Source organism: Anguilla anguilla, chromosome 19 (genome assembly GCF_013347855.1).
Source record: "Anguilla anguilla isolate fAngAng1 chromosome 19, fAngAng1.pri, whole genome shotgun sequence".
NCBI lineage: Eukaryota > Metazoa > Chordata > Actinopteri > Anguilliformes > Anguillidae > Anguilla > Anguilla anguilla.
In genome coordinates, this window is record NC_049219.1 from 9182743 (window position 1) to 9194007 (window position 11265).

Consider the following 11265-nt stretch of genomic DNA (forward strand, 5'->3'; position numbering starts at 1 on the left):
GTTTAAACGTAAACGCAGCACTGAGTTATCGCCACTTTACGCATAATTACGTTCCGCCAGGACGTAGACCGCCGTTTGTTAATGGCGTGTCCGACAACAAGCGCTCGTTCTATTATTAGCACAGCAATGCGTCTGACAAATATGTCAGGTGTACAATAAATAGCAATCATCGCCACATACAAGTAGAAGCCATCAAGATGATGAATATTTACGTCTGCATTGCTGCACCACACCATAACTATTATATTAGAATGGCGGTGACCACACAAACTGTTGAAAATATATCCTATTCAAATGCCTACCGGCTGGTCTATAAATGAGGTTTGTACTGTTGCACATATAACTCAGTTGAAGGACTCCTCTTCCCCTCTCATCATATAATTTTTGGTAAGATTGCAGCTTTGTCACTCAGCAACGTGTCACATATTTGGTGATGTCAGAAGTCCTGTCCCATTTCATGCTTTGTACATATACGCCTGAAGCCACTGTCAAAGGTACCCTAGAAACACCATAAATGGTGGTTTTCACGTTCAAGCGCGTTTACTGTGGAATGAGCTCTTGTGTTGTGTTTTGTTACATCCCAGGGGTTTCAAGAACATTAGGAATTGCAACACAGTCAATACGTTTCAAATAAATATGCACAGTGTATAAGCCAGTATTCAGGGGTAGCGGGTGAACGTATGTGGTGTTGAAACGTGACTCTCCTTCACCTTCAAATAGAATGCTTGTGGAAGGGTGTTCCGGTCACCTTGGTCAGACCGGGCAAATTCACGGCAATGCAACGACGCGTTCTGGATTTATGCGCTCTCTGATGATGCGAGGTTCTGTCACGTGGTAATGAGCCGTAGATCAAAGCCTGAAGAGATGAGAAAAGCTTCCCGTGTCGCTAGGGGCGTGTCCACGCACTGGGAACCAGTACTATGGGAGTCCAAACCTAGCAGTTCTTCCATTACATTACTTCACATTGCATTGTGTTCATTTCATAGACACTTATTCAGGGCACCATGCAAGTGTAGGAAAACAGAAAAGTATGGGGTGCATTTGTTAAAAAAAATAAATAAATAAAAAATTTCCCTTGGAATTGCTAAATATGGGAAAATGGCCCAGCGTTTTTTTTTTTTTTTTTTTAGCAAGATATCAGGGAATGGTCATGCTTAATTGGTAGCAGTCATAAAAAGAGCTGCAGTGAAAGGAAATCCAGCACCGTAAAATATTTATAATGTAACGCTACACATCGCAGAGAGAGAGAGAGATGCGATCGTACCCAAATTTATATGACGAGGGAGGAAGAGGAGTCATCCACCTCCTGAACCAGGTGTGGAGAAAGGCGCAGGAAACAAAAGCAAGTTTCAACGCAGATGAACTTTACTTAAAACATACTCAAAAAAAAAAAAAAAAAACTGGAAAAGGTCAACACAAAAACTATAAGGCTTGGAAGACTGGCTCTGAGACCACGCAACAACTGCAGGAAACTGAGAGACTCAAATGCACTGATAAACTAATGAAACACAGCTGAGACCAAAATACCAAATTACTAAATACCTAGACAGGTAGAGCTTAGGAGAAACAGCTGTAGCTAATTATAGAACGTCAAGGACACAATGGGTGACTGCACAGGCAAGAATGACATCACAATGGGTGATTTGATCTCCACGGCGATTTCTAGCAGTGTGAAGCAGGAACTTTTACACTACACAGGGCAAAGTTGTTGAAAATCATGGAAAACTGAAAAAAGACCAAGAAATCACAGACCGAGTGCTTTAAAACATTAAAAGCATTTAAAACATAAACATTAACCAATGTATCATGCACAGCGGTGGGGAATGATTTGAATCGATCAACATTTCCTTTCATTCATACTCAAAAACAAAGGGAGGAAAAGTTTCATTTTGACTTGCAAGTGAAAGATAAGGACAAATGTTGATTGAATATTGGGAGGCGGTGATGATGTTTTAATAAACTAACGCAGGCCAGATGATTTGCAAAAAATAACAGAAAGTGACTTGACTCAAGATGGCATGTGAACTAAAAGAGTATCTTGCTAAACATACCTTGGGATAACTTGATGATAAGCTTAGTTCTACACTGCATATTAATCTAGAAACTGAGAACAGTTAGGCTTTCTTTTCAGGAATAAATTTTGTTTTAGTTATAAAATCAAGAGGAGACTCAGCTACTATTTTTAAACCTTAAAGCTGCAAACTTACATTTTTTAAGGTTGCAGCACGTTTCTGTCTTGTTTTAACCCGCAAAGTTCACAAGAACTGTGCACTACTGAAGTCGTGAGTGCCATCGTGTGGCCAAAGAGTGCAACTGCATATCTTATTGCAGAACGTCTCATGCTGCTGTGGAGTCTTGTTTGAGAGGCAGGCCTCATTGCATTATATTACACCACGTTCACCCAGATTCTCTCATCTACAGCATCTTACAATGTAGAAGACACAGAAATGCATTCTTCGGATTAATATGAACAATACTGCCTGAACCAAATTACATGCTAAAGCACTAGTGTACGCTAAAATCTTAAGTACACATTCTATACACCAAGAGGCTACACCGTATCGCCTGTTGTGTTGAATGAAGTGAAAATCGCAGTTTGAGGGGGATAAACCCTCATTCGACTGCGGAAACAAAGCGAATGTTTGACCTCCAGCGCACGTGCAAAAAGTCCTTGAAGTTTGCGGTCGACTGGAGCAGCTTTCTCGCGCGACTGAGCGCATCCCTGTTTCCGCGGACGGGTTGCACCCGCCTGTTTAATCCGGGTGAAGAGCGAATGAGACAGCCGGATCGAGCTTTGCTAATGCTGAACCAGGTTAAGCCGGCTCCTAATTGCTGTTGGCACAATGCAGCTCTCTCTGAGCAAGAGCAGATTAACTCCAAACACACAACGAGATTAACAGATTAACCAAACAACTGGTTGATTAGGTAGGAGACAGAGTGAGGGAGGAAGGGAGGGAGGGAGGGAGGGGGAGAGAAAGAGATCAGAGAGGGAGAGAAAGAGAGGTGGAGTTGGCCGGGTAACGTTTGGGAAGGAGCAGAAGTTAAATTGCGGTGTGCAGCGATGTCTATTTCCGTTCCCAGGTTCCTTCTCCTCCGCTGTTTCCATGGCGTTCACTGGCTCTTGTGCTTCTTGAACAGGACGTACAGGACCTTCAGTGTGGCAGTAAGGTCCTCGGAGACGATATCTGGGAGCACACAGGTTATTTTATTTTTTTAGTCAAAAATAGCCGACGCTCTTCTCCAGAATTACCCACAAGGCCGCGTTAAGGGTGTTTGTGTGTGAGCTTGTGTGTAGCGCATGCACAAAGCTGCGTTTAGTGTGTTCGTGTGTGAGTTTGTGTGCAGTGTGCATACAAGGCCATGCTAAGTGTGCTTGTGTGTGATGGTGTAGTGTATGCACAAGGTCGGATTAAGCGTGTTTGAGTGTGACTGTGTGTGCACGGGAAGCACAAGATTGTGTTAAGCATGTTTGTGTATGTGTACAGTGTACACACAAATGTGAGTCACGTCATTGATATTAAATATGCAGGGAATGAAGGGTCGTGTACGAGTCACACAAAAGATCCCGGCCACACTGATACATGTTGTTTGAATCACATACATCAGAATATACTGATTGGCTCTTCGCAGTGTTTAAAACCCAATTAATGAGTGACATTTACTCGGGAACTTTAAGCAATGGGATTCCTAATTCTACCAGAGAGGTTATTTGGTGATTCAAGGGAAGCTATAAATGAATCCAATTAGCGAGCTGCTCCAAGGTCAAATTAATTTAGCCAGTCCAAGTATTAATGTTCAGCAGCCTGAATATTCTTAACGCTGGCTGTCCTGCCAGGCAAATCACAGGCTGTCAGTGATTAAAGTGGGGACGCCCTGCATGTCACACTCATCAGAGTTAACAGACAAGCCACACATGCATCTTTCAGGTAATATCTCTAAATTAAGGTTTCACCAGTCTGCAAAGGATTACCAGAACAAGCTATAAATTGCCTTGAGGAACAGCTAGCCACTAAAAGCAGTTGTTTTATTATTCAGTGATTATAGAAAGGAACACGTGGAGAAAGCGTGTCGTATCCTGTTGAATGAAAAGGTCGGTTCGCTTTTGCTCACCTTGGGGGTCGATGTTGGGGATCTGCAGTCCCTGGTCATTGAGGAGGTCCAAGGCTAGAGTCACGTTGTGGAGCTAGAATAGTGTGGGAGAGGGTGAGGGTCGGGGGGTGGGGGGGGGGGGTGGCGTTCATCTAGGGCCCAACCAATGAGATCATTCCAATGCCTCACACAGGATGTCACTACATGACAGCCCCTAAACACAGTAACTGCCAGACCGTTTAAAAAAAAATACAATGTAGTCAATATATATCTATGGCAAGGTTTGCAATATTCTTTTTTTAAATCAATGTTTTCATTTCTCTTTTCTTCCCAATTTTTGGAATGCCCAATTGTATTTTTATTGGCGCTTGTTGCTGCAGCCTGCATTACCAATTTGAATTGGACTTTCCAAATTTAGGTAGGTCTGGAGATGCCCGATTAAATAAATGAATAAATAAATTTAAAGAGGAAGGAGGTTTCTGTCACAACATCTGACAGTCTTCTTCTACCGGGTCGATCACTCACCATTTCAGACTTGCTGGTGGGAGTGAGGTAGTATTCACACAAAGGTATGAAATATCCCTCCAACTGTCCAAGCAGCAGGAGCAGAATGACTCCATCCGCAAACTGGAGACAGCAATAAAACAGTTATAATGCATGCACTTTTTCTACAGAGACCATTATATTATACGCACTGTTTCTACAAAACATCTTTTTACCATTTCCCTTAAGGACACCTCCTTGTCAGACTACAATTAAAGCAGCATCTACGACCACACTAAATTTTTGCCGGGTAGGTCAATGGAGAACGTGGTTCTCGTTCGCAGTGACAACCTGGGCAATCAAAGTGGGAGGGGAATGCAAGGGAGAGTGTAGCCAATCAGGGAGATGACTGGCGGCCAGACGGGGAGAGATAGCTTTGTAGGAATTTACATATACAGTTAGTTAAAGGCATACTATGCAGGATTAAATTTTTTTTTTTTTTTTTTAGCTTTGCTGTGTTCTTGTGTTTACAATCAAAGAAGTTTCCTCCCCGCGACCGAGTCACTGACACGCAAATTCATTAGAAACTACTGGTATTTTTATTTTTGTTCAAACGACTGCCAGGTTATTCAGCAGGTAACAGGTTATTACAATTGTACAGTAAGAGCTTGTTACAAATCAGAGGCTGCACTTTACTTAGAACAGTACTTAGAACAGGGACCAGCACACACACACACACGGTCCCCATCAGTTTGGGAACGCCTGGAACGGGCCATTTTGTGTTCAGCGTTCACTTACCTGCTTCTCCACGTCCGTCACCTGCAGTCCCAAGGTGGACACATTCATGTTGACAAAGTGAAGGATGGCCTGTGGGAACAGACAGGTAAGGGACATGCTAACGTCAGTCCGCACACACACACACACACACACACACACACGCACACACACACACACACACACGCACACACCCCGGCGTGAAACCCGCTACGGGACGGCCTCTCCTACCTGCGTCACCGTGTTGATTTTGTGGCAGTCCAGCTTCATGAGCTGCTCAATGGGGTCTCCGTCTGCAGTTTGTGAAAGAGAGGCGGTTCAGCAGGGAAGCCGTTAGACTGGAACGCGACTCAAAGGCAGAGTGTTCTCTCTCAAGAACCGAGGCTTTCTGGGATATCAGTGTAAAAGGTCGTGGACTTTTCTTCTCTTTTTCTGTTCTGTTCTGTTTTTGCTCGTAAAATTTTATTTTCTTTTAACTGTTCTGTTTCTGTTCGCTTACGTTTTGGAGTGGCTGACGAGCCGTCTGCTGAATCGCTGAGGGAAGGAACGGAGAAAAGTGAGAAATTATCACGCTTCGCAGAAATTTGCCGAAAAATTTGGCTATGATGAACAAGATGCAAGAAAAAACTGGTTGTGGTGAATCTCAGGGGAACTGCTCGGCAAAGCTTATGCACCTTGGTTCAGTAACGTGTTCCACCTGTTTCTCGGACTTGATCCCAGCCTTGCTGACCTGCGAAAGAGGTCATGTGTCAGGATCCATATTCATAAAGCATCAGAGCTAGAGTTCTGACCTGGGAGCGGTTAGCAGGTGAGTTCATAATGAATAATCTATGGGGCATGATTGGGAGAAACCGGATCTGAGATCAGCGCTCCTTCAGGCCCTGACCTAGGTTCAGTTTCGCCTTCTGGCTCATAATGGATGAGGTTAGGATATGAACGGGGGAAGCTGATCCCAGATCAGTACTTTGTGTAGAACGTGGAAGTGCTTTAATGAACGATGTGCTCCTGAACTGACCTCCAGCAGGACCACCTCCACGCTGACGCCCAAGGGCAGGGCCAGATCGGGCTGGAATCGCCTCACTATGGCAACCAGGAGATGGAGAGTGGCCAGCAGGTCCTTGTCGTGGATGACTGGAACATAGGAGGCAGAGAGAGGTGCACCATGGGATGCCTGCCTCCAGGCTTGCCATCCACACAAGCAACATGCCCTCCCATTCAAACATACTGGACTTGCTGAATTACTGGTTCTGGCTCCATATGCATCTTGCTAAACTTTTAATTGAATTCAATTAAAAGAGATGGTTTCCATGGACTGGCTCATTACATTACATTACATTACATTGCAGGCATTTAGCAGATAGTCTTATCCAGGGCAGCTTAGACAACTTTTTACATTGTATCCATATGCAGCTGGATATTTATTGAAGGAATGCAGACAAAGCACCTTGCTGAAGGGTACAATGGCAGTGTCCTACCTGGGAATCGAACTTGCAACCAGGAGGACTGCGGTTATGAGCCCAGTTCTACTCGCTGTCCTACACTGCTGCTCATGTATAATGCAGTAGTACAATGTTGTCCTACACTGCTGCTCATGTATAATGCAGTAGTACAGTGTTGTCCTACACTGCTGCTCATGTATAATGCAGTAGTATAATATCCTACACTGCTGCTCATGTATAATGCAGTAGTATAATATCCTACACTGCTGCTCATGTATAATGCAGTAGTATAATATCCTACACTGCTGCTCATGTATAATGCAGTAGTACAGTGTTGTCCTACACTGCTGCTCATGTATAATGCAGTAGTATAATATCCTACGCTGCTGCTCATGTATAATGCAGTAGTATAATATCCTACACTGCTGCTCATGTATAATGCAGTAGTATAATATCCTACGCTGCTGCTCATGTATAATGCAGTAGTACAGTGTTGTCCTACACTGCTGCTCATGTATAATGCAGTAGTACAGTGTTGTCCTACACTGCTGCTCATGTATAATGCAGTAGTATAATATCCTACGCTGCTGCTCATGTATAATGCAGTAGTATAATATCCTACACTGCTGCTCATGTATAATGCAGTAGTATAATATCCTACGCTGCTGCTCATGTATAATGCAGTAGTACAGTGTTGTCCTACACTGCTGCTCATGTATAATGCAGTAGTATAATGTCCTACACTGCTGCTCATGTATAATGCAGTAGTACAGTGTTGTCCTACACTGCTGCTCATGTATAATGCAGTAGTATAATGTCCTACACTGCTGCTCATGTATAATGCAGTAGTATAATATCCTACGCTGCTGCTCATGTATAATGCAGTAGTATAATATCCTACACTGCTGCTCATGTATCATGCAGTAGTATAATATCCTACACTGCTGCTCATGTATAATGCAGTAGTATAATATCCTACGCTGCTGCTCATGTATAATTCAGTAGTATAATATCCTACGCTGCTGCTCATGTATAATGCAGTAGTATAATATCCTACACTGCTGCTCATGTATAATGCAGTAGTACAGTGTTGTCCTACACTGCTGCTCATGTATAATGCAGTAGTACAGTGTTGTCCTACACTGCTGCTCATGTATAATGCAGTAGTATAATATCCTACGCTGCTGCTCATGTATAATGCAGTAGTATAATATCCTACACTGCTGCTCATGTATAATGCAGTAGTATAATATCCTACACTGCTGCTCATGTATAATGCAGTAGTACAGTGTTGTCCTACACTGCTGCTCATGTATAATGCAGTAGTACAGTGTTGTCCTACACTGCTGCTCATGTATAATGCAGTAGTGTAGTGTTGGAGACTCACGTTTCACGCTCCACTTGCGGGCGGTCTGATCCGGCGGGCCCAGGTTCTGGTTCAGGGCCTCCATGACGAGCTGGAGCTTGTGCAGCTGCGCCTCCCCCGTCACGGCTATATCCTCCACGGGCAGGCGCACGCCGGACAGCTGGGCTGGCAAACGGACGCGCACGACATCACCAATCCGGCGTCGGCCGGGTTCTCGGCACGTTCGCGCGCTCGAGTCGTTACGCGGCCCCGAGTCGGCCGTCGAGCGAAAGGAAACCGCGGAAACCGGCGGACGCCGCGGCCCTCCGTGACTGGAGTTTGAGAGCCCCGCGTAACAGGGCGGGCTGCGTGACGCACGTTCATTCACACGCGCATAGACCGCCGCTGATCCGATTGGGCGACGCAGACTTCAATCAGCAATCAGCTGACTGACATCATTTAATTGCAAGGTGAACCACGATGTGATTAGTCGCCATAAAACCACAAGAGGGTTCAGCTCATTGGTGTGTTACAAATTAAAAACGTAACAAACAAGAGATTTCCACCCCTCCAGACATTCAGATTTTGGCTTCTGCTCGCTGGGTATGAGAGGAAGTCGGAAGCTTCCGGTTCCTTACCCAGGAGGTGGTGGAGCACCAGGCCGTCGTAAAGGTCTTCCTCCAGGCTCTGCACCACGATGTGCTCTCGCTTCAGAGCGCTGTTGATCCAGCCGACGAGGATCTGGAGGGCGGAGTAAAGGCACGTGAGGGCGGCCGCCGTGCGCCTCAGGGGCCTAACGACCGCCCCCCCCCCCCCCTACTAATCTCCTCGCCGCGCCATGACGACGGGCGGTCCCGTTCGGGATTCCGATTTATTGTTGGTCGACCGCTCCGCGAGCTCGACGGGGGAAAGCGAACGGTCGAAAGGCGCGCCCCTACCTCTTTCAGCTCCTCGAGCTTGGGGTTCTTCAGAGACGCCGGCTGGATTATCGTCCTGGTTTCGCCTGAGGGGAAAAAAAACAAAAAAAAACAAAAATAAAGCGTCAAAATGTGCCGCCGACTCTCGTTAACGGGGAGGGAGCGGGCCAGCGGCGAAATCGCTTTAAAGCTTTCGATGAAACGAAAGTCTCGGTTCAATAATCAGCTCTGACTGAGATCTTCAAGTGTTTTTCGGGTGTTGTGGAACATCAGAGAAACAGGGTTCCCGGACAGCGATCTGGCAAGAAAAGCCAAACATTTTCTCGTGGAGAAACCAGTTTGCGACGCAGCTGGAAAGTTGTCGGTGGCGGTTAAAAGAAGGTGTTCAAAATTTTGCTACAATGCTATTGCTCGCTGCAATGGAACTAGAGGGCGCTAACAGGAACTGTGGGGGGAAGAGGCTCACCCTGAAAGACTTCCAGATCCCCAGGGTCTCTCTTCTGCTCGAAACACGCTGCAGGGGCCTGATCCATCTCCTCTCCTCTGGCTAACACACGTCACGCAGCCTTTTAGGGTTTGGCCCCCTGCTCAGTTTGCCCAGGTCTCTCGCCAAACACTGGGCAACCCGCTCTACCCCTGAGCAATGGGGTTCGGAACCAGTCTGCTGCGTGTGTTGTCATCAAAACACATTGAAAAGTTAGTGCACCATGATTAAGCAGCAACCCAGCACTGTGTGTGTGTGTGTGTGTCTATGTGGTTATGTGCGTACGTGGTCCTGTGGGTGTTTGTGTGTGCTTGTGTGTGTGTGTGTGTGTGTGTGTGTGTGTGTGTGCTTCTATTCCAGGTTTGAGCGGATCACGTCGCATTAAAAAAAATCATAAAAAATAAAAAATCACCTTACCTCCAGAGAATCAAACGCACCCAAGAGGAAGTCAGCTGTCCACAGGTTTCACACCAGCTCAGTCCTGAGAGCAGTTCTACCACTTATTGAAAAAATCCAATGTTTAAGATGGACAGATTGTTGCATCTGGCACAGGCGAATGAAAGAGAAAAGAGGAAGAGAAAAAGGCCCAACGAAGGACCCGTCACTTCCTGTTTGGCTGCAGTGTGGTTTTGCTGACTTCCTGTTAAGCGCAAACCTCTTTATGTGATGCGGCAGTTGTGAATGTCGAAATATGGTGTCAAAGAGCATGAACAGAGCAGTGTCACTAGCGCTGAACAACTCATACAAATATTCTTGCTTATTTACCATGTATCCGAAATTGAACACACACTTTTTTGCAAAAAGTTACAAATGACCAATTGTAATTGCACAAGGAAAGCAGCAGAGAACTCCCATTACATCACACTCACACAATCACTTAGCAGACACTGCTATCCAAAGCACCTTATGTGCACTAAATTACTCCCAATGCCAAAACTTCAGGTAGGCCGCATTCAAACACCACAGTCCCTAGGGGTGGGCGACCGAAGCTATTAGCTTAGCCTCACCTACCAATAGGCCACAGCAGTGAACGCAGAACAATAACTACCAATGACTACTCACAACCGGGTGTTACAATAATACGCACACTATTCGCTTATAAAAGCTGTGCTCTGCCTGACATTTCGGCCTCCAACATCACTGAGTTCCAAGCCCAGCCGCCACGGCCCGTGCGCGGGTGATGAATGTTTGGACGCTCGAAAACGAAAGCTCTGTTACGCGTCGATTCGGCCGCGCCGCAGGAGCCGACGGGGCGTCAGCGACAGGCGACAGACTCTCTTATCCCCCGCTCGAATCGCAGCGTAGCAGGAGCGCTCATTACAAGCAGCCTGAAGTTGAAAAGTGCGCTTTGAAGGAAGTGAATGTTGGGAGTGTGTGTTTTAAAGAGCGTGTTAAAAGAAGTGTGTCAAAAACAGTGTGTTAAAAGGAGTGTGTTTTAAAAGAGTGCGTGGTGAAAGAAGAGTGAGTTAAAATGAGTGCATGCTAAAAAGAGTGTCATAAAGTAACTGAATATTAAAGAGTGTGTGTTAAAATGAGTGTGTTAAAACGTGTGTGTCATAAATGAACTGAACATTAAAAGGAGTGTGTGTTAAAGTGTCATTAAAGAACTGAATATTAAAAGAGTGTGTGTTAAAATGAGTGTGTAAAGGTGTGTGTCATAAAACTGAATATTAAAAGTAGTGTGTAAAAAAGGAGCACGCTTCAAAAACCTTTCCCGAACAGCTTTTCTCCCTG

At 45.4% G+C, this 11265-nt stretch overlaps 1 protein-coding gene across 5 annotated transcripts; it reads right to left on the reverse strand.

Moving 5' to 3' along the window:
* Positions 1 to 1343: 1343 nt before the first annotated feature.
* Positions 1344 to 11104, reverse strand: parvg (parvin, gamma). Of its 5 annotated transcripts, none has more exons than XM_035402446.1 (14): positions 10619 to 11103; positions 9949 to 10074; positions 9514 to 9711; positions 9069 to 9133; positions 8769 to 8871; positions 8173 to 8316; positions 6362 to 6477; positions 6021 to 6076; positions 5846 to 5880; positions 5578 to 5639; positions 5371 to 5439; positions 4615 to 4716; positions 4111 to 4183; positions 1344 to 3185 (listed from the first exon to the last, which is right to left on the reverse strand). In XM_035402446.1, exons 3-14 carry the CDS (start codon positions 9578 to 9580, stop codon positions 3112 to 3114), a joined length of 966 nt encoding a protein of 321 aa, XP_035258337.1. In that variant the 5' UTR covers positions 9581 to 9711; positions 9949 to 10074; positions 10619 to 11103; the 3' UTR covers positions 1344 to 3111. The 5 variants fall into 5 exon arrangements, with proteins under 5 accessions (XP_035258337.1, XP_035258335.1, XP_035258336.1 ...); XM_035402444.1 differs by having other exon boundaries at positions 10543 to 11103; XM_035402445.1 differs by having other exon boundaries at positions 10539 to 11103.
* Between the last annotated feature and the right edge of the window lie 161 nt (positions 11105 to 11265).

What these genes read in the sequence shown, in the direction of transcription:
- parvg (XM_035402448.1), bottom strand. Translation starts at nt 9,580, where the DNA reads ATGGATCAGGCCCCTGCAGCGTGTTTCGAGCAGAAGAGAGACCCTGGG. An exon ending in CCGCAAGTGGAGCGTGAAAC is followed by an intron (nt 6,478 to 8,172) that starts GTGAGTCTCCAA and finishes CCTATGTTCCAG; the next exon opens with TCATCCACGACAAGGACCTG. An exon ending in TGACGGACGTGGAGAAGCAG is followed by an intron (nt 4,717 to 5,370) that starts GTAAGTGAACGC and finishes TGCTGTCTCCAG; the next exon opens with TTTGCGGATGGAGTCATTCT.